Source organism: Balaenoptera physalus (assembly GCF_965194825.1).
Source record: "Balaenoptera physalus genome assembly, chromosome: 1".
Taxonomy (NCBI): domain Eukaryota; kingdom Metazoa; phylum Chordata; class Mammalia; order Artiodactyla; family Balaenopteridae; genus Balaenoptera; species Balaenoptera physalus.
In genome coordinates, this window is record NC_138882.1 from 32,912,532 (window position 1) to 32,939,581 (window position 27,050).

Genomic DNA, 27,050 nt, shown 5'->3' on the forward strand with positions numbered 1-27,050 from the left:
CCCAACAGAAACAATTGCACCGTATACTCAAAATGCTTCATTCATACTTTTATTGAAACATGCATCACACTATATACTATTTGGTTGTATTCTGCCTCCCCTGCCAGAATGTAAGCTCTCTGAGGACAAGAACTATGATGTATCATTTATTATCCCCACTCTTACCAGTGCTTGGCACAGAGTACATAATCAATGTTTCATCAATGCAAGAATTAAAAGCAACGTTCTCCTGTCTCCCTCCCAAATCCTCAACATCAAAGGTCAGACACACCCTAGTTCAAGTGGCTTGGCAAAGCCCAGAACCAAGAGCTGCTTTGGGCATCAACTTCCCGGTCCTTTGACACAGGGAAAGAACATTTGCACAGTCCCTCTGAAGTTGATCTGGTCTGGCTGGCTGACTGGCAGGCAGGACGATGTGCTGAGAAGCCTCAGCCCCAGCATCCCCACTGCCCCAGGGCGACGAGGTCTCAGAGGATCCTCAGGAGCTTTCTCTGGGACCCCCACCGCTACCCCTACCCGTACCCACACCTATGGCTGGAGCCCTAGGCCAAAGCAGGCTCTGTGCTTGGGGTGGACTACAGGGCACTTCTCAATAGTGACAGACTTCCCTGTGTCACCGATTCTGTTCCATCCCCCCAGCCACCTGGAAGAGGGTGTCTGATATTGTGATTTTTTAATAAGAAATATATATTTGGTCTCTGTCTCCTTTCCTGGCACAGAGCTCCTAAAACCCTTGGGACTTCCTAAGTGATGAGAGCAACAAAGGTGTTTCTTGTTATGTTAATGAGGTGATTTTGGACGCCACCTAAGGATGCAGCTAGTTGCCAGGAGAACCAACCAAGTGTTAGAGGACTGGAACTTTTAGTGCCACCCCCTGACCTCTGGGGAGGGGAGAGGGGCTGGAGGATGAATCAATCACCAATGGCCAATGATTTAATCAGTCATGTCTGTGTCATGAAGCCTCTATAAAAACCCAAAAAGTTGGGGCTTGAAGAGCTTCTGGGTTGGTGAACACGTGGAGGTGCAGGGAGAGTGGCGCCTGGAGAGGGCATGGAAGCTCTGTGTCCCTGCCCCATTCCTTGCCCTCTGCATCTCTTCCATCTGGCTGTTCCCCAGTTAGATCCTTTTATAATAAACTGCTCATCTAGTACGTAAAATGTTTGAGTTCTGTGAGCTGCTCTAGCAAATTAATTGAACCCAAGAAGGGAGTTGTAGAAGGTGACAACACGGCCTTGCAACTGGTATCTGAAGTGGTGGTGGGGAGGCGCACAGATGGTACCAGAACTGAGGTGAATTGCAGGACACCCAGTGGGTGTCAGATGATTGCTTTGGTGGTGTGGGACCCTCGCCCCCCACATCAGAATTGGGTATAGAATCAGAGTGTGTGCTGTGGACCCCATCTAGCCAGAAGGGGACCCCAACATCCAGCGTGTGTGGAACCCTCACACCACCTCCCCCTCACCAGAGCTCCTGGGAGGGACAGGGGAGCCCGGGACACCTCGGAGGCTGTTCCCAGCCTGGTCCTTGAGCCCTTGCTGCCTACCTGGCTGAAGGTCGAAGTGAGGGTGCTTTCTGGAGAGGGTCTGTCCCGGGAGGGGCCTCCCTGCTGACTGCAGTCCAGCCGGATCAGGCTGCGGCACTCCGGGTGGCAGGTGAATTTACAGTCTGGGGGGAGAGAACCACAGGGGGATTAGAGGCCAGATAGGAGGCCCAGAGAAATACCCTGGAAGATGGCGTGTATCTCCTGGAGGGAAGAGCACGCGGGAGGGAAGTGGAGGGGGGAGAACACCGTGAGAATGTCACCCGCTCTCTGCGCCACCATGAATGGTGAAGGTGAACAGGTGCTTTACAGTTTGCAAACTATTTGCACCTCTGTTATTGTGCGTGACCATGCAACCATTATTACTGCCACTTTACAGACAGGAAACTGGGGCCTAGGGACATTGGTGACTTTCTAAGGGCAGATCATCTGGCTCTGGCTGGCTCTCTTTCTACTAATTTATGTTAATCACCAGGGGTCACGGATCCCTGGGGAAGGACTTAACTTTTCTGGGCCTTGTTTTGCAGTCTGTAAAATATAGGTACTAACTGCCCTGCCTAGTGCACAAGGATGTTTATAGTTATAGGGGGGGAACAGGTTTTAATAAATTAAAGGTGCCTCCAGGGACAAAAGCATTATTATCAACAGGAAGGGCTGTCACCTGTCTCTGACCCTGCCCCATCTAGAAATGTGGGGTGGCTTCTCTAACCCAGCTGACATAGCTTACAGACAACATCCCAAACTAGGTGCTTCGGGGAAAAGCACACGTTTATTTCCTAGACAATGTTCACTTCCACGGAAGTAAGACTTAATGACCAGAGTTGCAAAGAGTCTGGGGGACTACCTCGCAGATGGGGAAGCTGAGGCTCAGGGAGGTAAAGCTAGGTGCCCAACGACACACAGCTCAGTGGCAGAGCCAAGGCTGCGAGCAGTCTCCAGCTTCCTCAGGGCTCTCTCTGGAGCCTCCTTGGCAGAAGGGAGGTGAAGTTGAAGGGGGCAGGAGGCAGAGAGGCTGGAGCAGGCAAGGGGAGGGGAGTGTGTATGGAGGATGGGAGTGAAGAAAAGGTGGGCAGCAAGAGAAATCAACACAAGCCCATCAGCAGGCCAAATGCTCAGATTTGAGGCTGGTTCTCACAGAAGCTGCTGGGCCCGCCAGGGTCACCTGTCCTGGAGGTGCCACAGCTCAGCCAGAAGGCCCAGCTGAGGGAGGCTGCCGGAGTCTCCATGAGAAGGCTGCTCGATTGTGATCCCGGGTGCATGGGGATGCGGCAGGGGACACGACAGCCTGGACTTGTTTATATAACCTGGGGACGTGGGGACAACTTTTGGCTGATAAGGGCTGAGCCTCCTGACACTCTTTCCCTTCCTTTTAACAAGCTCCAAAACCAGGGCACATTGGGACTATCTTCTTAAAGCTGTGAAGCGCACTTCCGTCCTGGGGCGGCGGTAGGGGTGGGTCTCCTCTTCTCCCCACGCTCTCGGGGAGTTTTGGAAAGAGACCCCCACTCTCCCCAGCTGCCCCCTTCCCTTACATTCCCAAAGATAAGCACCTGGACCACATTCCTTGTACAGGTTTTGCCATTAATGCCTGCAGGGCAGCACCCCGCAAATGTGGGGACATGAAGAGGTTCCAGAACCCTGCAACCTTCTGACTCTGTGGTCTGAAGTCCTGACCGCCTTTCTGGGACGGCATTTAGAAGCCCTACTGCTCACCTCCCTCATGCCTGCAGGTGAGGCCCACGCGACATCCTCTCCTTCACACCCCACCCTCTTCTGGGCATTCCCAACTCTCCTCCGGAGGGGCTGTGCTCTCACCTGGAGAGGGGATGGGTAGAGCCCACTCTGAGCCACGCACCATAACCCTGCCAGCGCCCACATGCATTCCTGGGCTCCCCCAGTAGGAGATCTCTGCCCGGCACGAGGACGGCCTCACCCTTGGTGGGGGTGAAGGGCACAGGCAGTGTGCAGACCGAGTCTCCCCTGCCCGCAGTGCCCAGAAATGCCACGGCTTTGATAAGGGAGCACCGAGGCCAGAGCCCACACAGACAGGCATTGTTCGGCCTCTGCTCCTGGGACACACCTATCCAGCTCCTGGCCAAGCTCTGAGCGATGAAGAATTCTCCGGGGCTGCCAAGGAGTGGAAACTCGCCAGCTCTACCTCAAGTGAGAGCTGCCACCGGCTCCCAAAGGGGAGAGCGTCTTGAGAAAGGAAGAAGTCTTCCAGCCTCCTATTTCAACTCTGTGTCCTGCAGACACGGGCACTCTGTGTCCACCTGTGCGTCTGAATCTCTCCATTTCTGTCTGTCTCTCTCTGCTCTGCCTCTCGCTGACACACATGCGTGCGCGTGCACACGCACACACACACAGCACCAAAACCACAGGAACATTTTTTTTTTTTTACAGACTCACGCTGAGCTGGACGGAGCGGGGGAACAGAAGACTCCAAGAGGAGTGGTTCGGGATTTTATAAAAAGCACATTTGAGCACCAATGAGTCTGTCCCATCAGACCCTGTAATCACAGACTGTAGCAAAACCACCGAAGCACGTCTTGATATTTCCTGGCCCCTGGAAATGCTAAGCCCAGGGCTTTTAGGCCAGCAGAGATGAAGTCACAGTCTCCATGTCCTTCTGCATACACAGAAGCAAGCCCCGCCAGCCACAACCAGTAGCCTGCAGGCCTCATGCGCTCTGAGTGGGGACATTCATGAGGTTGCCAGGGCAGGGTTGGGTTCCACTGGATCCCAGTGCTTAAACTCCCACAGGCCATCTTTCCCTCAAGATAGGAGGAATGATGGAGACACAACCACAGCGGGGCCCTTCTCAAAGAGGGAACTGTATGCCAGGATGCAGACAGGGCTCCTGGGGGTTACCCTCAGACCCAGGCTCTATTGGTTTCCTCGCTGCTATAACAAAGCACCACCGACTAGGTGGCTGCAAACTGAAATTACTGTCTCTCAGTTCTGGAGGCCAGAAGTCTGAAATCAACTTGTCAGCAGGCTCACGCTCCTTCTGAGGCCTGTAGGAGGATCGTTTCTGGCCTCTTCCCAGCTTCTGGTGGTTTGCTGGCAGTCTTTGGTTGTCCTCGGCTTGCAGCTGCATCACTCCGATCTCTGCCTCAGTCTCTGCATGGCCTTCTCCCTGTATGCCTGTGTCTTCACATGGTCATCCTCACATGACACCAGTCATATTGAATTAGGGGACCATCCTACTCTAGTGCAACCTTTTCTTAACTAATTACATCTGCAACTACCTTGTTTCCAAGCAAGGTCACATTCTGATGTACTGGGGATTAGAACTTTGACATATTTTTTTTTTGCGGGGAGGGGATACAATTCAACCCATAACACAGACCCTGGGCCATATTGGGAACCCAGAGCCCTTAGTCTCGAACGGATGCGGGTTTCTCATGGACACCATCTCCAGGGGTCAGCAGCAGACTGGCAGAGGAAGGAGGCCAGGAAGTGCTGAGCTGAGGCCAGGACCACCTCCCTACTTCTACTAGCCCTGCTCCTGGCCGTCTCGGTCCCTGAAGGTCACCACCAAAGGCACCATCTCGAACAAGGGGGTCAGGCCCAGAGGCTATGGCAACCTATGTCCAAAGATACAGTCTTTCTTCCACTTCAGCCCAGAGGAGGTGAATTCAGCAGATGGAACTGTGCTAGGAGATTGTTTTCCTAAATGCAAAAGCTACAAAACTCCCCTTAGTCCCCAGGGCTGCCATAGTTAGTTCCTGCCTGACCCCAGTTGCCAAATGCACACACACACACACACACACACACACACACACACACACACACACACACACACACACACACACACACACAGGCACACAAAGAGGCTAATTTTTCTGAACCAGAGGCATTCTGTTGATAAGGAACCCTTAAGGCCCTTTCACCCCAGGGTCATATGCAAGATCCCAAGATAGTGTGGAGCTCTCCACTTCACTCTCCCCCTCCTCCAGCTGAAGCCAGGATGTGGGGTGAGGATGGGGCAGGTTCCCAGGATTCAGAGCCTGGGTTATAATGAGCTCATAGGCCTCCCTTGCGGTCATTCCCAGGTCAGGGAAGAGCAGCTTCTCACCCTGCATGGCCAAAGCCACTACGGAGGCCCGAGGGGAAGCATGACAGCCTCTGAATCCAGGAGCCCTGTGTCCATGCTCTGGGTACCCCAGGCCTTCTTGGACAAGGTCAACCTCAGAACAAACTTACCACTTCCCCCGTTCCCCCTCGGGACCTGGCCTGTGCTATGGGGAAATGGAAAGAGGATGGACTTGGAGGAAGGCCTGGCCTCCACTCACTGCTCAACCAGCTTTGTGAAATTGGGTAAGTTATTGAACTCCTCGGATCATTAATTTCCTCAACTATATAGTGGGAATAATAGCCTGTTCATAGGGCTGCCATGAGGATTAAATGGGGTCCATGATGTAAAGCACTGCACAGGAGGCCTGGGACACAGAGGCCCCCAGTTAATGTTCCATCCCACCTCTCCCAACACTACTCTGCCGTGTGGATTCTTTCCCGCCCCACCGAGCTCCTGGTGGGTCATCTGTAGTCTCACCAGCTCCCCCTAGCTAGCCATTTCCAAACCAAGCACACAAATAGCTTTTGGTTTTAAAATAATTTTGTTCTTAGGCACTACAGAGAAATCTGAAAAAACACATAATGGAAAAGAATATGAAAAAGAATGTATATATATATATGTATAACTGAATCACTTTGTTGTACAGCAGAAATTAACACAACATTGTAAATCAACTATACTTCAATAAAATAAATTTTTTTTAAATTAAAAAACAGAGACTTCCCTGGTGGTCCAGTGGTTAAGACTCCACGTTCCCAATGTAGGAGGCCCAGGTACGATCCCTGGTAAGGGAACTAGATCCCACATGCCACAACTAAAGATCCTGCATGCCACAACCAAAGATCCCACATGCCACAATGAAGATCCTGCGTGCCGCAACTAAGACTTGGAGCAGCCAAATTCATTAATTAATTAATTAAAATAAATTAAAAAACAAACAAACAAAAACCACTATCACCACCACCACACACACAAAAAAGTGCACTGGAAAATTACAATGTTACAAAAGTTTTTAAAAAGCAGGAGTAAGGTCTTTCCGAGCAAGTCAGTGGGGACAGTCCTCAGTCTTGGGGTCCCTGCCTTGGCTCCCTTCTCAGATATTTCTTCAAGAGTCCCCCATTCTTGTGCTGGTGGTCCCTCCACTCAAGACCAACCACGTCCACTCAGAGACCACCCAGAATGCTCTCTGTGCCTGTCTGTCCCAGGCCGGCCTGGCCCTGCTTCACCACCTGCAGCCCCGCTGCACCCTGCAGCCTCGACCCCCGCTGCTCCCCCAGCCAGAAGCACCTCTCTCCACATGGCTCCAAGATTTCCCCTCAGACCTCAGGCCCTCTAGTGTCCTCTGCAACCACACACCCCTCTAAGCCCCCAGGGCTGCAGCTCCTGAAGTCCACCCTTTCCCAGCCCTTTGCTCTGGGCCCTGCTCAGTGTTCAAGAGGACCAGCCACTATTAAGCATTTGGAAGGGAGTTAGTATGAATTGGTTGAGTGAATAGAGGAAGGAATGAATGGTCTTCTGCCTTTTGCTGAAGTGGAGAGACCAGAGTGTGAGTGCTGACCTACCCCTAGGCTAGTGTCCTAACTCCTGCGTGCCTCAGCTTCCTCTCTAAATGGAGCCTATGGCAGTACCTGCCTCACAGGGTTGCTAAGAGCATTAAACGAGGTAACTATGTAAATCATAACACAACACCTGATGCAAACTAAGAGATCAATAAATACTAGCTATTCATATGAACTGGCTAAAATCCTAGTCAATCTCACCAGAAGCCACAGCATCTGGCATCCTCATCCCGGAAGCCCGTCTGTGCTCATCCCATCACTGCCCACTGACCTTCCTCCAGACCTCCACTGAGTCCTGATAAAAAAGGCTCTGATGCATCCTCAGACCCCCATTGAGCCCCTCTCCCCACCCTGAGCAAGGGAGGCCCCTGGTCTCGGCTCCCTGCAGAGGTGAGGTGCCACGTGTGCATGGAGCCTGGTGAGGGGCAACTCTCCCCCACCTCGGAGAGGCACCTTTGCCCACCTGGGAGGTCTCTCCTCCCTGCCTTCCTACCCACCCCCTCTAATATTTGAGCTTCTAAAATCTTGCTCTAGTTTTAGAAAAGAAAATTGTTAATCAAAATTGATAACTTTGAGTATTAAAGAGGATGTGGGTAAATGAGAAGGTTCTTGCCTTATTGGTGGTACCAATTTCCTGCAGGAATGTATCCTCAGTGTGTATTTATTTGTATCTAAATACGTCTCCACTAAAAGGTTCATCACACAGTTATTTACGGCAACAAAATACTAGAAATACCGCACATCCATCTACAGGGGGCCAGCTACAATTATGGTATATTTAGCCATTATATAAGATGATGTAGATTGGGCAACTTGGAAAGATGTCCACAAGCATATTATTGAAAGAGAAAAAGGCTGTGTTTCGTGATCCTAATTATATAAAAACATACGCATACTTACATATACATTATGCATAGAGAGAAATTTGGAAGGCAGGTGATATGCTTGCTCTGAGTAATGGGATTTCAAGTGTTTTTCCTCTCTTTATAGTCTAAATTTTTATAATAAATATATATTCTTTTCTTTAAATTTATTTTTGGCTGCATTGGGTCTTCATTGCTGTGCGCGGGCTTTCTCTAGTTGCGGCGAGCAGGGGCTACTCTTCATTGCGGTGCGCAGGCTTCTCATTGCGGTGGCTTCTCTTGTTGCGGAACACGGGCTCTAGGCACGCGGGCTTCAGTAGTTGTGGCTCGTGGGCTCTAGAGCGCAGGCTCAGTAGCTGTGGCGCACGGGCTTAGTTGCTCCGCAGCATGTGGGATCTTCCCGGACCAGGGCTCGAACCCGTGTCCCCTGCATTGGCAGGTGGATTCTTAACCATTGTGCCACCAGGGAAGTCTCAATAAATATTAATTCTTTATATTTTTATAATGAATATATATTCTTTACTAATATATATTTTCTAATGAATATATATTCTTTTATAATGAATATATATTCTTTACTAAAGGAACAAAGAAAAATCATGAACCCACATTGTGGTGACAGCGGCTACCATTATTCACTATCTACAATCTGTTAGACAGCTTATATACATGACTTCACGTTATCAGTACTATGCCTGTATGACGTGTTTCTACCTCTATTTTTTAAAAAGCAGACTTTTTTAGAGCAAAACTGAGCAAAAGTATAGAGAGAGTTCCTGTATACCCTCCGCCCCCCTCCCACGTGCACAGCCTCCCCCTGTACCAACATCCCCCACCAGAGTGGCACATTGTTCCGATGAGTCTACACTGACCTGTCGCTATCGCCCGAAGTCCATCATTTACATTAGGGTTCACTCCTGGTGTTGTACATTCTATGGGTTTGGACAAATATATAATGACATGTATCCACCATTTAGTGTCACACAGCATAGTTTCACTGCCCTAAGTATCTCTGTGCTCTGTCTATTCATCCCTCTCTCCCCACTAAATCCTTAGTAACCAGTGATTTTTTTACTCTCTCCATAGTTTTGTCTTTTCCAGAATGTCACATAGTTGGAATCACACACTATGTAGCCTTTTCAGACTGGCTTCTTTCACTTAGGAATATGCATTTAAGGTAACTCCATATCTCTTCATGACTTGAGAGCTCACTTCTTTTCAGTTCTGAATATTATTCCAGTGTCTGGATGGACCACAGTTTATTTATGCATTCACCTATGAAGGACATCTTGGTTGCTTCCAAGAGTTGGCGATTATGGATAAAGCTGCTGTAAACATCTGCGTGCAGGTTTTCACGTGGATATAAGTTTCCAGTTCCATTCTTCTACTCCTATTTTAGAGATGAGGAAACTAAGGCTTGGAGAGGTTAAGAGACTTGTCGAGAGCCACACAGCTGGTGAGTGGCAGAATTGTGAAGGGAAATCCATCACACCTGGCTGCTTCTCAATAGCCCTGTTTTCTGGGAAACCATTCCCTCCACTTGGTCCTGGTCCTCCCTACCATGCACTACTTGAGGCCAGGGATGGGCTTTATTAAGGATGGGGGTTAGGGGGGCCCAAGGCCAGAAGAGAGCATGGGTCAGAGGGATTTGGGCAAGGAGTGCTTTTCCCTCTGCCCTAGCAGGTAACAGCAAGAATGTCCCTCCCCAAGGCCTCTGCCTCATTCTGGGAAGTGCCAGTTCACAGCTTGAGTCCCAGCTCAGCCAAGCCACTCGGCCTGGGAGAACCCACCCGGACTGTCTGCTGCTCTGGACTGGTCCTCCATCCACGGCCCCTTCATCTCTGGGAGACTATGAACTACTCGGTCAGCAGCCAGAGGTTCTTGCGCTGAGCTCCTCAGAGCACCAGAGAGGCCAGCTCTTCAGTCAAGGTCAAGCGCCACAAGTAGTGGGCGCTCGGCCTTCCCCATGCAGAGGCCCAGCCTCTGCAACTCTGCACCCCGTGATACCCAAACAGAGCCAACTGCCCCATCACGTGGAGAGATGAGGATGGTGGGAGAGCAACCAGAATGGACACAGGCCCTGAGCACCAAAACGCACCCACTTGGCATCTGTAAGTCAGGCATCCTCAGATAGGCCACATGGCCCCTGAAGCACACTGTTTAATGTGCATGATAGAGGTCTTTTAGAAAGGGTGCAAGCGGCAAAACACTAAATCAGGAGCTTCGGAGTACACAGAATCTGGCCTCCAGAGCCACACAGATCAGGGTTTGAATGCAAGCCCTGCTTCTAATCGGGTATGAGATGCCTGGACAATTTACTTAACCTTAGTAAAATATGGAATCTATTTTCAGCCTCAATTTCCTCATCTGCAAAATGGAAGTAATGATATCTTCCTTGCCAGCAGATGTGTTGCCAAAACTAGAGAGAGTGTATGTAAAGCATCCAACAGTGCCTGCACATAGTAGATGTTCATCAGACGGTAGCTGTCACTTTCAACCCTGGGACTCCTGGGTCTGGGTAGCCGGATTCCTGTTGACTTAGCGTGTGATGCTAGCCCTCAAATCTCTCAGTTTGGGGTCCTCTTCCGATGTATTAACTGAGAAGAATCATGAACTTTCTTGCTCACCTAAGTTCCTCCTACCTGCCCCTACCTGCCTCCAGCCCTGCCTTTGGTGGCCCAGGGGAGTGAGGCAGGGACACAAGAGGATGAGTCATGCTGGAGAGAGGGAAGGTAGGGAGACAGATTTGTCAAGCTTGGAGGGCTGTGGCCATTGCCAAAATCAACACAATCTACACATTTTTCATACTCCTGGTTAAACTTCTAGTGAGGCTGGCAGCAAGAGAATGGAAACTCCCCACTCCTGGGGTCAGACATCCAGCTCAGGACATCTGCATCTTTGTTTCCAGGAAGGGGCCTGAACCCCAGCCCTCTGGAGACCATATAATGTAGCTCATTGTTTCAGAGGACAGGCCAACCCTGAGGGCACCCAGCACCCCGAACCCCAGCCTGGAGGGCCTGGAGACACACAACTGCCCCCGCGCACCACACAGCCCCAACTTCACACACACACACACACACTACAGACTGTGCCAGAATGCAAGCCAGGAAGCCAACAGGAAGGGTCAATGTTATGGTAGAGGAGTGGCCTGGAAGCCAGGCCCATGTCCTGGGTCAGAGAAGCCAGCCTTCCGGTGGACGGCTGGACTCACTGGGGTGTCGCCTTTGTGCAAAGAGCCGCAAGGGAATGCTCCTGAATGCGCTCAAGTCTTCATCAGATGTTGGGTCCCCAGGTAAAATGGAGGGCGGGGATGGGTGGGCTTTATGGGAAGCAGGCGTCCGGATCAGGCAGGTGGAGGGAGAAAATGCTCCGGGGAGGGTGGTGCTGAGGAGCCTTGAACGAATTGAGGACATGAGGCCACCCCGAGACCTTGGGCCACACCCTCTCACAAAATGACCTATCAGCGTTGCGTGTGGCAGGGCTGGAGGGGTGATGGGCACTTTCAAGCCACCCTTTTGTACTGAAGGGAAAGGCAAAAGGCCCTGCTGAGTTGTTACTCACAGGCCAAAGCAGATATTAAAATTCTTCCTGGGGCCTCGGTCCCTGGATCTAAAGGGTCCGTTCTTTATTCCTGAGCCTGGCTTCTTGGTGGTCACATTTCCAAGCAGGCCAGATGTGACCCCTGCACCCTCTTCCCAAACTTGGCACCCAGGCTGGTCTGCAGAGGCACGATCCTGCCCCACGGGGGTGGGTGTGCCTCTCGGGCGGGCCCATTATTCATCCGTCTCCAACACAACCACACACCCCTAGGCTGAAAGCACCAACAAAGGGAAGGCACTGCGGTCAGGCCGGGCCAAGTGTGTTGGGTGGGGGAGAAAATAGAGATAGGCGAGTCTGCAGGCCCTCAATGCAAGGGGCCGGTGGAGGGAGGGAGGGCAGGACAGTTCCCGGCAAGTTCAGATGGATGATGCCGGGAGCAAGGGAAGCGTCAGGCGCGCCCGCCCTGTGCCCAGCGAGGCAGGGGACAGGGCCTGACCCCAGGGCACCTTCCCACGTGGTCTGTTTCATGCCACTTCGCTATTTGGGGGCGGTACACCCTGAAGCATGCCCCCCACCCTGCCTTGTGTGGATGTGTATATATGTTTAAAATTATAAACAAAATTAATTAATAACAATTCATGCTTCTACTTTAGATACTTTAGATAGTATTAACTAACTCCCTGCCAGGACTACACGAGAACTCTTCCTCCTGTCAACTCTGCCCCCACGCCCTGATTTTCACTCTATTACATTATTTACACTTCCAATGTTTATGACATTTACATTCTGTTGTAACTATAAATTGCATGGTTGTCTAAAATTAACTCTACTTTTAAAATGATTCAGTTTTTTTACAACAGAAAAACTATTTTTAATTTTAATTAATCTTTTGTTTGACTGAAATTTTTGGTATTATATTTTATATGCCTTATGTTTGCCAATGATGCTTCAAGCACCTTAAAGAGATGTGCCCCATTTTATTGTCCTTTTAATACTGTGGTGCTGGGGCCTTATGCATGAAAATGATGATCAGGAGGAGATGTGCATGGACAAAATAGAGATAGGCGAGTCTGCAGGCCCTCAGTGCAATATTACAGAGCATCTCTGAAAAGCTCCCCTTGGCCAATAGTGGTAGCAGGCAACAGATTTTGGAAAAATGTACAAGTAAGTGACATGAGGTGGGGTCTAGGGTGGGAAAGCCAAATGAACCTCATTCCTCACATGCAAGTGTCTGTAGGAGACCTGTCATCTGGACCCTCTGACACCATATCCAAAAAGGTCCAAGTTGTATTTAGGGTGTGGCCATGAAGATAGAAGTGCAAAGACATGGCACAATATTTGAACAGGGACAATTAAAGTATGTGCACCCACCAGGACACACATACTCAGAGAGAGAGAGTTAAACCTTTTTATGACAATTATGTCTCTTATCTTTCCACATCTACGTAATTACTAGTCAGCTTTTCATGTGTGCAAGCATGCACCCACTCAACATGTATTTATTGGGGGCCTACCAGAGGTCAAGGACTGTTCCAAAGGACAGCCAGTTATATCCAAAGACTTGTGTAAAAGGAACAAGTAGATGAAAGGAATATATATATATTCAAAGTTATATATTTTAATACAGATATTAAAATCCTGTTTTGATTGTCACCACAGGAAAAGATAAATCCTATTGCCAGAGCACCTTAAGAAAAAATACTTTAAAACACTGTAGACAGCCATAAAAAAAGAACGAAATAATGCCATTTACAGCAACATGCATGGACCTAGAGATTGTCATACTGAGTGAAGTTAGTCAGACAGAGAAAGACAAATATCATATGATATCACTTATAGGTGAAATCTAAAAAATATCATACAAATGAACTTATTTACAAAACAGAAATAGAGTCACAGATGTAGAAGACAAACTTATGGTTACCGGGGGGAAAGCGGAGAGGGGGGGTGGCAGGGAAGAGGGATAAATTGGGAGACTGGGACTGACACATACACACTACTATATATAAAATAGATAACTAATAAGGACCTACTGTATAGCACAGGGAACTCTATACTCTGTAATGACCTATATGGGAAAAGAATCTAAAAAAGAGTGGATATATGTATATCTATAACTGATTCACTTTGCTGTACAGCAGAAACTAACACAACATTGTAAATCAACTATATTCCAATAAAAATTAAAAAAATAAAATAAAACACTGTAGACAGTTGGATTTAAGGGAATTTTACAAACAGCAACAAGCCCATGAAACTAGAGCCAGTGTGGAGCTGCCAGATGCCCTCTCGGCTCAGGTCACCTCAGAAGGGGCATCTGCCCCCTCTAAGCATGTGTCACTCTGCTCTGGGTGTAGGAGAGACAAAGCAGGTGGGGTCCCCCTCTCCAGGGCTCAGGGCCCCCTGCACCCATCCCTGGGGCCCCTGAGGAGATACACGGAGGAATCTGGGCAGCTGGCAGAGAAAGGACGTGGGCCTAGTAGTGAGGGGCAGAGATGGAATGAGGAACATGAAGGCTTTTTTTGGTTTTTAGCTTTTGTTTTTAAAGCAAACACCATCTTAGAGAGGGGGCAAAGGGCTGCCTAGCCTCTTGCTAAGCTTGAGTATATTTTTGGTAGTGTTCCACAGACCCCAAAGATAAGGACAGCCAAATAGTTTTGCAAGAAGTCCTGCCTAGGCATCTGTAGACCACAGGGCAGGGGATGAAGCTTCGACAGGTGTGCAGATGTGAAGGCACACACAGGTGCGTGTGCACAGGTACGCCCGATCCGAGTGCCGGGAGGTCACAAGAGGCCAGGAGCAGAGAGGTTCAGTCCTTTATGGGACAGTCAGGCGGCTGCATCCAACTGGTTTTTCCACACCTGCTCTGATGTCATTTGATTTCAGAGTGCCAATCATCAACTGAACATCAACCAACCGGGTGAAAGGAGACTTTTGCAGGAGGAGAAAAGTAAATAGATGACGTCTGAGGCCTTCTCTGCAGAAGACATACAAAGGCTTCTTTACAGCTGTATCCCTGTAACCAGGACCACCAGAGACTTCTGGAGAGAGCCAGGCCTGTGTCCCAATGACCCCCGAGCAGCTTTTTTAAATGATATATGCCTTGCTCCTTGGCAGCATGCTTGCTTAGCTCCTAATGATGCCCGGTGAGCTAATCCAACCCCTGCCTGTTAATTAAGTGGCATGGTAAACTCAATGATAGGAATTTTTCCAGAGAATGTGTTTAAGAGTTTTGTGCTCCTCCTCTATTCCTGCCTGGGCAAACCTTCAAACCCTATCTCTTTCATTGAGATGGGGGCAGCCCGCCTTGGCCCAGGTAAGATGTAAGAGCAGACAGCATGCTGGGGGCTTGCACGGATGACCCAGTGTGAGCCATCGTTAAAAGTCTTTCTGGGAGCAGCTGCCAATGAGGGGCTGGCTCTGTGACCAGCATCATGTCGAATGGTTTCCGTCAATGTCACGTTTAACACACATGACACCTGCTTGAGATGGGGATTCTTTGCCCCATTTTACAACGGGAGAAACTAAGGCTCAGAGAGGTTAATCTGTACAAGGAAGGCCCTACCACCTGGCATCCAAAGTCCAGGCTCAAGCTGCTCTGGCTCATTTGCAGCAACATGGATGGGCCTAGAGATTATCATACTAAGTGAAGTAAGTCAGAAAGAGAAAGACAAATACCATATGATATCACTTATATGTGGAATCTAAAATACGACACAAATGAATATATCTATGAAACAAAAATAGACTCACAAATACAGAGAACAGACTTGTGGTTGCCAAGGGGGAGGGAAGGTGAGGGAGGGAAGGACTGGGAGTTTGGGGTTAGCAGATGCAAACTAGTATATATGGAATAGATAAACAACAAGGTCCTACTGTATAGCACATGGAACTATATTCAATATCCTGTGATAAACCATAGTGGAAAAGAATAAGAAAAAGAATATATATATATATATATATATGTATAACTGAGTCACTTTGCTGTACAGCAGAAATTAACACAACATTGTAAATCAACTATACTTCAATAAAATTTTTTTAAAAATTTGGCCTGGCTCCAAGCCCATTCTCTTAAATGCTACATTACAGGTCGCTCACAGAGCTACTGCAGAGTCCACGGGCCGCAGTCTACCACTCCCATCATCTTTGAGCATCCTGTCTTGCCCCTCCCCTTCCAATCAATTCAACCCAAATGCTAACACAAGTTAAACGAGCAGTAGCCGCAGTGCAGTATTTGCCCAGACCTTAATGCTGCCACTCCAGGCCTGATTGATTTCATTAAATCTATAACTCCTTGGGCTAAAGAGCAAGGAGCAAGGAAATGCTCTGTTGAATAATTCTTAAGGAGGGACAGAGGGGAGAGGATGGACACGAAGACGCGAGTGAACATTAAATCGAGGAACTCAGTCTCCAGCTGTCCTCTGCGTGAGGGGCACAGTATGTATTAGGCTATTGATGAGGATAAATTATTCAGGCTGGCTAAACAGTATTTGTCTCCAAATGGGGATTAGATCTAGTGGAAGTGAAATTCCCACCTTTCAAGACGTAAAACTGTAATCAAGAAAATTATATTTTCCGCAGTTAAGATCATATTGCCTTTCAAATTCTGCTTTCACAAACTTAACCCAGAGATGACTTTTTAGTTTAGTTCCATCCCTAAGACTCAGTGTTGGGACCCACCCAAATGCCCACCTGTCCCCGAATGTGTGTGAGAACAGCATGGAGACAAATGGGGCAGGGGCCCAAGGAAAGCTGATGTGCTCCAAAGATCCAGCCATCAAAGAGAAGCAGCTAGAGGCCAGTTAAGATGAGTAGAACCCGGCAGTGAGGGATTCCAGGTCTGACTGTGCAGCTCTAAGCCTTAGCCAGGGGCCTGACTTCTTGGGGCCATCTCATTTGTGAAATAGAATAACCCTTTTCCCACCCCTAACATACAGAGATCTGGAGGGAATAAATGATATTTAAAACAAACAAAAAACCCAAACAAACACAAATCCCTTGGATCTTTAGCAGAAGAGCGCTGCAGAAATAGAAGATGCTGTAGCTAGTCTGATCCAGCAGGAAGAATGCTAGGCTGGAAGGCAGGCGCCCGAGACCCTGGTCCTGGAGCTGTCACCAACTTTTGTTGGCCTCAGCCTCCTTCGTTTGAAAAAAGGAGTAGATGACCTCAGATTCTATGAAAATTGAATTGCTACAGTCTCTCCTCCTCATCTTTCACTCAGCCCACACTGTCCCGTTATCCTTCCCCAGCAAGGACTGTTCTCACCCTAATTAGTGCTCCGGGAAGGAAGCTGCAGCCCGGTCACTGCCTGAGGCTGGAGCTCCTGTCCAGCTGTGTTCCGCCTGTAGCCTCTGTAGCCCCACACAGTCTGCTTGTGTGCCCCCCATAGGCACCTCCACTAACCATGCAGATGAGATGCCTTTGCCTAGGAAACTTCACTGCTCCGGGGTCCTCGGAAGGCTGACTCAGCAGCTTCGCAAGGTGTGATGCCCCTGGGAGCTACAGGATGGGCAGAATGGAAAAGAGTGGCCACCCCAGATGCCCATCTATATTCTGCCTGCTCAGGGACCAGATTAGGATGACTGATCGGCCCTAATTCTCAGTCAAGGAAAGGCTGTTAAAGCCCACAGCCAACACGGGCTTCTGAAGTTCCACCTGAACCTGGCAGGGTGGCAGCACCTGAGCTTTGGGCCTGGGGAGTCAGGGGGGCCAAGGAGCGGTGCTGAGCTCAGCATTAAATACCTGGCTGCCAGGGGGCTCCTGCACTGCCTTGCCCGTGGGAGAGGCCACTAGGCAGGCCTGGCCTCCGAACCCAAGCCCCCCGGAGCACCCCCAGCTGGAGTGACTTAGACCTACCTCGAGGAAGCCGGGCCTCAGGGTGGAACCTCTGGAGGGCCTGGAGCTTTACGGATCCCAAATGACTCTTAGGGAGCCTGCGGAAGAGGCGCTGGAGCCGTGAGGTGACCGTTCCGAAGCAGGTAGAGGCCGCCTTCTCAGCCCGGCCCTCGGTCATCCCGCTGGGCTACGGGATATCAATAGCTTCTCTCCAGGCCTGGCATCAGGGACAGAGTGACGAAGCGGGGAATCACTGGCCCCGGGAGGACTCCGGGCCTCGTGTGAGCCAGGCTTTGCTCAAATCAGCCCAGCCTCCTTGTTCCTCCGAAGGAAGTCACGGGCACTGGGGACCCCGGGCCGGCACCAGCCCAGCCTGCCCGATGCCTTCTCTTCCCAGCTGAGGTCCTATCCCCTCCACCTCCCCCAACGGAAAACTTTCTATTCCTGGGGCTTTTAGCTTGATAAGATAAACATGCCCCCACCAAACAGGCTGCAGAAAGAGCCTGCCCTGGGCCTCACTTCTCAGGAGCGCCTGTGAGTCTGAAAATCAATGTCTCCAAAGTTTCAACAGACGATAGAAGCGATCCGTTACCTCACGCTGGTGCCTGGCCCAGGAACTCGTTAATGGATTTCTTTGGGGATGTCGGATTAATAATGCTTTACCAGCTGTACAGGCTCCCAAGGGACAACCGGACTAATTCACATCCTCCTATGCTAAGCCCAGGGTGGGGGAAGAACTTTCAGCTGCCCAGGCCCATAGGAAGTGGTGCTGCCTTAAGAGGGTCAGACCATTTATCTGAGAGCAGATACCTGCGCAGAGAAGAGGCGACAGGAGTAGGAGGAAGAAAGAGAAGAGAAGAATAGCGTCTCTCATGAAGAGGGCAGAAAGGTTGTTCTCTTGCCCTAACATGGGGCTCACAGGGTGTCCCCTAAACAGTGACTCCCAGAAGCAACCAAGTCCTGGTGGGGAAGTTCCCAGAGGCCCTGTCACCCAGGCCGAGACGGGCGATTGGCGCTAGACAGGCAGCAAAGCCTTCCAGGAAAACCGCTGAAGAGGGGAGCCTGCTCCCACGCTGCCCAGAGACTCCAAAAGTCACCTGCCCACTGCCAGCGGGGGCCAGCTTCAGGGGAAGCAGGGGTGCTGTCCTTTAACTACAGGCAAGGTACCACAGAGGACCGACGAAGCTGCATTGACACCTCTGGGGGCTGGTCACCTAGTGCTGGGTCCAGAAGGTGAACACTCACGAGTTCAGATGTGAGCCCTGCTGGTCCTCGTGCAGCTGCCAACCTGCTTGCACCATTTTGCGCTGTGGTTCCTCCCCAGGCCACAGAGAATGTTGAATGGCATCACATCCCAGAGGCCAGGCCCTCAGGCCACTGAGAGAAGAAAATGGTAGAACAAACCCAAGCTGCACCTGACCTTCCAAATAGGCTCCCCTATCACCTGCCCCCTCACAGGATCTCTGGCCGGGAGGCCCCAGCTAGATCACGCCTCCCTGCTGAGGCCCTCAGTCCTTGGTGCAGTAACAATAAAGCACACTGTTTACAAGTCATCTATTTAATAGAGAGATGCCCCCAAATGCCCCCTTCCTCGGGCTGGGACACTGGTTCTTTCTCCCAAATGCTTCCTTGGTGGGGGGGGACTGAGCTGCCAGTGGTCTGTTTTGTGATCGTCTAGCTTATCCAGGAGTCTGCATAGACAAGGCTCGTGAGTCCAAGTCCTGATATGACACCGGGGCCGCCATGTGAAGCTGGGAGCCCAGATTCCTGGCCCCACTGGGACATGAGATCTTCACGAGGGCCCAGGTACTCCCACGTGGTTGAGCACAGGCAAGGGTGGCATTCCCACTCCCATGCTCAGAGAGGAGGACACGCACATGCTGGGAAACTTTAAATCATGAGTCATGTGTCATGGGGGAAAATCCCTCCTGAATGCCCCACTTGGGCTGGAGGATACACTGATCTCACTTCTCCTTTTCCTCATCACAGAGATGATTTTGTGGACAGGTTAAGCCATTGGGGAAGCCAGCAGGAAAGAACTGGCTGAGAATCCAGATGGGGCTTTGGGAGGTTCTAGAATCTTCACTCCTGACCTTTAGAAAACCTGGATAGATTTTCTACTGTAGGGATATTTCAGGAGGAACACAGTGACCTCCTGCTGCCCCAACATCTAAGCACTGACCCTCTGACCTCCATGCTGAAAAGAGAGTCCAGCCAAGGCGAACCTAACTTGAAGAAACAGGCTTCATCATCTTAAGTGCTGGGGTTACAACATATTCTCACCTTGAAACCCTATTCATATAAAGGTCCTTCCAGATTGCTTTTTAAAACACTCATCACTAGAATAGACATTTACAGATGGTATGCTCAACCCCTTTTTCTAAAAACTCTCAAGTTACAGCTGGAATCTTTTGTTCCATTTGAATAGTAAGGCATCTCTGAGGTTCTTTTTTGGATTTTTAATACTTTCCTCAGTTGCAGAAAGGACATAATTGTTTCAACAGAAACCACAAAACCTTCAGTTTCTATTCAACTTGAATGGAAAAAACAGCTTCCTCCAAGTCAGCAAGAAAAGTAAGTGACGGTACCCAAATGTGAGCCTGACCTGGAGGCACACAGGGTTGGGGTTGGCAGTGGGGGGCTTTCCCCAGATTTGCTGTCCCCCGCTCGGCCACACCACTGCCGGGGACAGGGCGGAGGGCCATCATGCAAACCTCAGTTTATTTTCCAGTCCCGATCCAACTCTTCTGCCCCGTAGCTGTCCCCTTTGAGACACAACCTAATTTTTCTTTGGTTCATGGTGAGTCCTGTGTCATGAACCCTGGGTCCTGACAAGGAGGATCTTTTCAGTTCCAGGAAAAGGTCTTCAACCTGCATTTCCACGCCCACCTCCCCTACACACACCTAATACCGATGGGTGGGGTGGGGAGGGGACAGACACACTTGATTCTTTCCTCTTATGATTTAAGAAAAACTTCACCTTTTGTTTCAAGACCTCATGATTTACACATGCGGAAAACCTATTTAAAAACCAAACATGGAAAACAGGCTGAAGTGCCGCCAGCTCTCAATTGTCCAGGACCTGACTGATCCTCTAGCTTGCACGCGGCTTACCCGCCCCTTGGCTCACCCTCCTCTTTTTCTGTACCTCTTTTTATGGACATTTCAGCGTTCTTGGCAGAAGGGAGGCAGATGAATGAGGAAACTCCACTAACTTGCATATTCAATGGCATTAGCTCACAGGGCAAAATGCTATGTTGGGTTCTGGTGCTGATTTTGCTGCTAATGATGCAGGTCATCGCAGAGAAGTCACTGACTCCCTGAATGCTTGGTCTCCTCATCTGTGAGATGGCCATGACCCACCCAGCCCTGCCTGCCTCACAAGGGCGCTGCAGGGCTCAGCAGAGCCAGTAGGCAAGAAAGCACTTTAGATACAGCCAAGTCATCTCTGAGATAAAAGTCATCTCTGTTCCCATAACTTATTGGCCATTCTCAGTATTTCTTGTTCCACATGAATATCTCCATCCTTGCGGGCTCACAGAACACCAATTTGTATCTTCAGCAAACACGACAATTCTTTCCCAGATCCAGCATCCGGTAGAAACAAAACATAAAAGGATAAAGAACAAAATGGGCAAGGAACATCGCTCTTCTTTCAAGGCTGACTTTCGTGACCCTCTGGTCTGATTTCGGAAAGGTTCATGTAAGCCACATTTTCATGTTCTAGCAGCCCTAGCCAACAGCCACTGCAGACATCTGGGTGAGATCTGCTCTGCCCTGGAAATGTTTGTTCAAGAAACAGGGAGGAGGAGCAGAAGGTGGCGTGCAGGCCCTCCACTGAAGGGTAAACATGACCCCGTCTCGCTGTGGTCACAGGTGAGGGACATACCCAGTCACCTGCCTGCCCGCCCAGTGATACACAGGAACTGACTGAACGTTCCAACACCACCCTTCTTACCAACCTTCAGCACAGTGTCGCTCGTGCTTTCTTTCCCCCGATGCCCTCAATGAGGCTAGGGCAATAGGGGTGGGTAGGAATATCCTGAAGAAAATCTGGGAAGCACTACAGCAACCAGGGGTCACAGACTCCTCAGCTAGGACAGAGTACTGTCCACCAGCAGGCTGGGCACAGGGCAACTGTGCCAGCACAGACCCCTGCTGCTCTTCCTCCTTCCTCTCCAAAAAGGCAAAAAAGAACCAAATGTCGTACTTCCCTAGTGGTACAGTGGTTGAGAATCCGCCTGCCAATGCAGGGGACACGGGTTCGAGCCCTGGGCCGGGAAGATCCCACATGCCGTGGAGCAACTAAGCCCGTGTGCCACAACTACCGAGCCTGCGCTGTAGAGCCCACGAGCCACGACTACTGAGCCCGCGTGCCACAACTACTGAAGCCCGCACGCCTAGAGCCCGTGCTCCGCAATGAGAAGCCACCGCAATGAGAAGCCCGCGCACTGCAATGAAGAGTAGCCCCCACTCGCCGCAACTAGAGAAAGCCCGTGTGCAGCAGCAAAGACCCAACACAGCCAAATATAAATAAATAAAATAAATAAATTTATATAAAAAAAAAAAAGAACCAAATGTCACAGCTTTCCTTATGGGTGCCTCTCTCAAGAATGTTCTCCATGCCAGGAACCACGGGCGGGCTAGAACAGGCCCTGCATGAACTTATTGGCCACTTTGGCCAACACCACCACTACACGGTGGAGAATTCTCGGGGTCGATCAGGCTCTGCCCATGTCTCCTCGGCATGGTGTTGGGGTGCCTCAAAGAACACCCAAATATCACCCCCCTAGGTCTGAGTCAAGACAGTCTTGACCTTGGAGTGGCACTCCCTGTGACTCCTCCCTGGCACCGATTCTATTCCACTTCAGCCAGGGAACCAAGCCTGCTGCCCTGCCTGACATCATCACCTCGGCCTCCTTGCTCGTTCCCCAAAGCCTAAAAGCTGGCTCTGCTCTCCTCCTAGCCCCGAGATCCAGCCCTGAAGATGTAGAGAAACTTGCCAAAACTCTTGGAAAAAAACCGAAAGTGACTAAATGCATAGCTATCTCCCCAGTCAGGGCTGGCCTTCCCAGGGTCAGCTGCCTCCACCACTTCCCGACCCAGCCAGGGGAGAGCCGAACAGAGCCTGCGGGAGGAGTGGGTGGCAGAGTGGGACAAGGCCCTCTGGAGAGTCAGAAAGCATCCTGCCACGGGCACCGGCAGATCTGCAAGCCCATGGTGGGTGAGAGGACTACACGAGCTGGTGCTGCTGGAAGCCGGGGTGGCGGCAGGGGGAATGTTCTGTCTGCATGCTTTGCACGCCCACAAATACTCACCTGCCCAAGAATACTCACCTTGTCGTTAGAGGAATGCGAACAGGAAGGGCCTCTGGTCAGGCCAGAGATGTGTTTCCAGCTTCCTCATCAGCCTTAATAGCACCCCAGCAGGCAGGGCAAGAGCAGCAAGCAGCTCCTTCCACGGGGAGACTGAGGGGTGAGGGGTGGATGTCGGGAGCCAGCGAGGGCCCTGTGGGAGAGCACCTGGGAAGCAAGACCCAGGATGCTCCCACGGCCAGCCCAGCGGGGGACTGCCTCTGTCCCAGAGATGCTGGGCACGGACCAAAGGAGGGAAATGGCTTGACAGCCCGAGATCTCGGTCAGAGGCCATCTTCAAGGCCAGTCGGATTTGCCCAACATGAGGGTCTAACCTTCCCCTGCCCCTAGCCAGACGGACGGGCGACTCCTTCTCTACACGTGAGACCTCGGCAGAAGCCTCCCTGCATTCTGACCCCATGAATCTCTTCTGAGGACGAGCGTGCAAACTCTTTGGGCTCCTCAGAGAAAAGGCACCGTGGACCTGTGAAGAATTCTTCCCATGCTCATTCTCAGAGCTAGGCTGGGTCTGCCCTGAGCCTCAGCGGCTCTCCTGAGCCTTTGGCCCCTGTCACCACGCAGAAGCCGGCTTCCTGAAGCAGGAGGGTCACCTCACCAGCTAGGAAGGGCTCTTCGGCTGGGCTGGGGGCTCTCTTTTCCCTGTCACTCAGGGCCTACCTGCCAGGCTTGGCAGCAGCTGAATTCACTGGTAAACTTGGGGAAAAGAGAGAGGGTACTGGATCAAACCCGCAGTGCTGAGGGGAGATGTCAATTTACTTCCACCTAATAACTCTGCAGGATCAGCAGGAGAACACACACGTTCATTACCAAGTCTAATTAGGCGGGCAGACAAGTGGCATTAATCATTTTTGACTGTACCTGGGATTCGAGCCCCTCTTACTCGAATAAGTAATTTTCTGAATAATCAGAAAATTTCATGCTCTGATGAATAGGGGGAAAAAAAATTAAACCCACATTTAATCCTTTCACTTTCATCTTTTGAAAATACAGGAAGCAGGGAGGAGAGGAAACAGAATAACAGCTTGGGGAGCTCAAATGGCCTCTGCCAAAGCATTCCAGGTCCTTTCTCTGTCTTCCCTTGTCCCCCCGCAACCCACTCCACTAGGACGTTCCCCAAGAAAAAAACCCCAATCAGAGCCAGGGGCAGGGGAGGGATCGGGGATTCCACCATCTCTAACAAGAAAACATCCATTTCAGGGCTTAATTTTCCTAACCTCCAAAGCCAAACATGGGCCTGAATTAATGAAAATACTTCAAGTCAGATACTTCAGTGCTACCTAGTATCCTGGACAAATAAAACACTTTCCAAGTGCCCAAGGTTCCCGGGTCTGCCACAGGGAGACTCAATGTCCGTGTCCCCGTAACCTCTCCTACAAAGAACCCATGACAGGGCGTGGGTTTGTAGGAGCCTGTGGCTGTCACATGCGTGGGTCCAGTCTGTGCAGAGAGGTGGGTTAAGCTCAACCATTGATGCAGCGACGAGACAGAGCTAGAAAGGCTGGACAAGGGGCTCTGTGAGATACCAGCCTCGCTCACCAAGAAGGTCCCTGTCCCCATCCCTGCAGGCTCCATGGCAAACACCTCATACTCACACCATAATTCAAGTCTATCACAGGAGGGGAAGGTCAGGATGATGAACCCCCGGGTCCCCCTTCCACCCTATAATCCCAATCACGTAACACTTCACAGCTCTGATCGGCACCCTCGAAAGAGCCGACTGACTCCACTAGCAACATGCAAGGCATGTCTAAGCATCCTGCCCTGAATGTTGAGTTGGACTTAGCTTTCCCCATTTTCCAGACCATTCCTTGATCCAGGATGGCTAACATACCCACCAAAATGTGATGAAAAGTAAAAGGTCAACTCCATGTGCCTTCTACAGAAGAAAGGGTCCACAACTTGTAAGGGACATTCCCTGAGAACAAAGCCAAAGGGCAGCCTGTGAGAGTTTTAAGGGTTGTTTGCTATTGACCGTTCCCTCCTGGAAGGCTGGAAATGGGCTCTCACTGCTGCAACTGCCTCCATCCCAAGACACACACACACACACACACACACACACAAATTCATACAATCTACCTCTCTCTCCCCCTCCCAATCCCCACTGGATTTCCTTCTCTATCTAACAAACATGACTTCTTTAATCCTGGAAATGAATATTAACTTTGAACTTTTCCTGTTCGCAAATCCAGCATTAACCAGAGCTCAGTTACAGACCTTGAAGTAGCGGTAAGCTTAAGTTAGAGGGATTTTCACTAAAAAGGCAGGCAGACAGTGGGAAGACAGTTTTCTAAAAGCTTCCCTTATTAAAAGCCCATTTTGCCAACACGGCTCCCACCCAGTGTCAGCCTCCTGCTCAGACAGATGTCATTTATATACCCGCTGCCCTTCTGCTTGTTTCCAAGAGCAGGGAGATTTAATGGTAAAAACAGGCGACCACCCTCATCAACCACTACTTACTGAGACTGTGCTGTGCTGGGGGCAAGTGGTACAAAGACAAGGCGCCTGGGTCTTCGTGACCTCTAAGCCACGGGCACCCTGTGAGGATGCCTGTCAGCCCCAGCGGGCAGGAGCGGCATTGCGAGAGGACGATTAGTGCCCACACTGCCTGGGGTGCTCAAGGCACCTTCTTTCCCACTCAGCTCAGCAACCAAGCAGAGGTGGAAAACTGTACTCACTGCTTGGAAAGGTGATCCTAAAGAAGTGTCAGGAGCCCAAATTGTTACAGCTGTTTGATGAGAGGGGATAATAACACTCATATTGCATTAAACATTTATATTGCCTTCTGCCAGGCACTGTTCTAAGCCCTTGCCATACATTAATTCATTTAATTCTCACATTAACACGATCGTGAAGGTAATGTTATCATCCCCATTATTATTTTTTTTTTTTGGGGTGGAGAGCGAGGCTAGGCTTGTGGGATCTTAGTTCCCCGACCAGGGATCGAACCCATTTCCCCTGCAGTGGAAGCGCAGAGTCCTAACCACTGGCCTGCCAGGGAATTCCCGATCATCCCCACTTTTTAAAACAAGGAAGCAGAACACAGAGGTGCCCAGGGTCACACACAGACCAAGACGCAGAGTCAGGATTCAAACCTACGTCTCTGGTTCCAGGCCGTTCGCTTAGGCACTGCAGAGTATTGCCTTTCAAAAGTCATGTTTTTGACCCTTGCTTTTCGAAACAAAGATAAAACAAACCAACTCCACCATGGAATTAGAACTTCAACTGAAAGAAAGATGATTGGTGAGTTTGGCGGGCTGTGTCTCTACCTGCCAGCCATCAGAACATTTCTCAACTGTTCCCATCCAGCCACAGGTCCACAGTTAAATATTAATAACAACAAACAGAGGCTCCTCTCTATAGCCCCTTGATTCCAACTCTGCTCCCTCTCTGGTGTTCAGACATCCCTGGTTGGTATTAACCCACCTGGCCGGGGACCACCAAGTCACACACAAAGTCAGAGGACATGCCCGTGCACCTGGTGCTTCCGGCCACCAGAAACTATCTAATGTGAAGTGGGCATAAATTCATTTAATCATGGAGAATCACGCATATTCACATACAAACACACCCACGGACACCGTTATCAACAACACCCCCCCAAATCATAAAACTATAGGCCAAATAGTCCCCCAATGTCTTTTTTGCTCTTGTTTGTAAAATTTTTTTTTTCCCTTGTGGCGCGTCATGCAGGATCTTAGTTCCCCAACCAGGAATCGAACCCGTTCCCCCTGCAGTGGAAGCTCGGAGTCCTGACCACTGGACAGCCAGGGAATTCCCCCAATGTCTTAATACAAACTAGAATTCCAATGAAGCGGCTTGCCCAGGATTCTGGCACATTAAAACCCATTACAACGAGGATACTGCCTCTCCCTGTGTTGACGGGGTTGGTGGATGCAGTAAAGCACCCCAGGACCCTTGAGAGGGCAAAAGCTGCCAACACATCTGTGGGAAAGTTGCATTTGATTCTACTGAAGGTCAGGGACATTTGCCAAGTGACAGCAGCCCTTCCACACACGTCACACACCTCTATATCTTTTGCCCTTCCCTTTGTAATTAGCACCCGAACTGAGCTCAGGTGGTGGAGGGAGTAGCACCCACTTTCCCCTCCAATCTTCCTCTTCCACTTGACCCTGGCGTAGAGTCTGAGCTCTCCTTCCCCGAAGCCAGCTGCAGTGGGAGGCACACTGCACAGCCTTGGCTGTGGACCACAGAGAGAGGCAAGGTCGGGTTTTCCTGATGTGGAGGTAATTGCT

At 50.3% G+C, this 27,050-nt stretch overlaps 1 protein-coding gene across 3 annotated transcripts in view; it reads right to left on the reverse strand.

The window, feature by feature from the left end:
- The window catches only part of RASSF5 (Ras association domain family member 5), a 71,537-nt gene that overhangs the window by 42,773 nt on the left and 1,714 nt on the right, over positions 1 to 27,050 (reverse strand). For all 3 annotated transcript variants that reach the window (XM_082462050.1, XM_082462049.1, XM_082462048.1), the window contains exon 2: positions 1,544 to 1,665. In XM_082462050.1, coding sequence (XP_082318176.1) covers positions 1,544 to 1,665 — 122 coding nt within the window. The remainder of the gene's footprint in view (positions 1 to 1,543; positions 1,666 to 27,050) is intronic.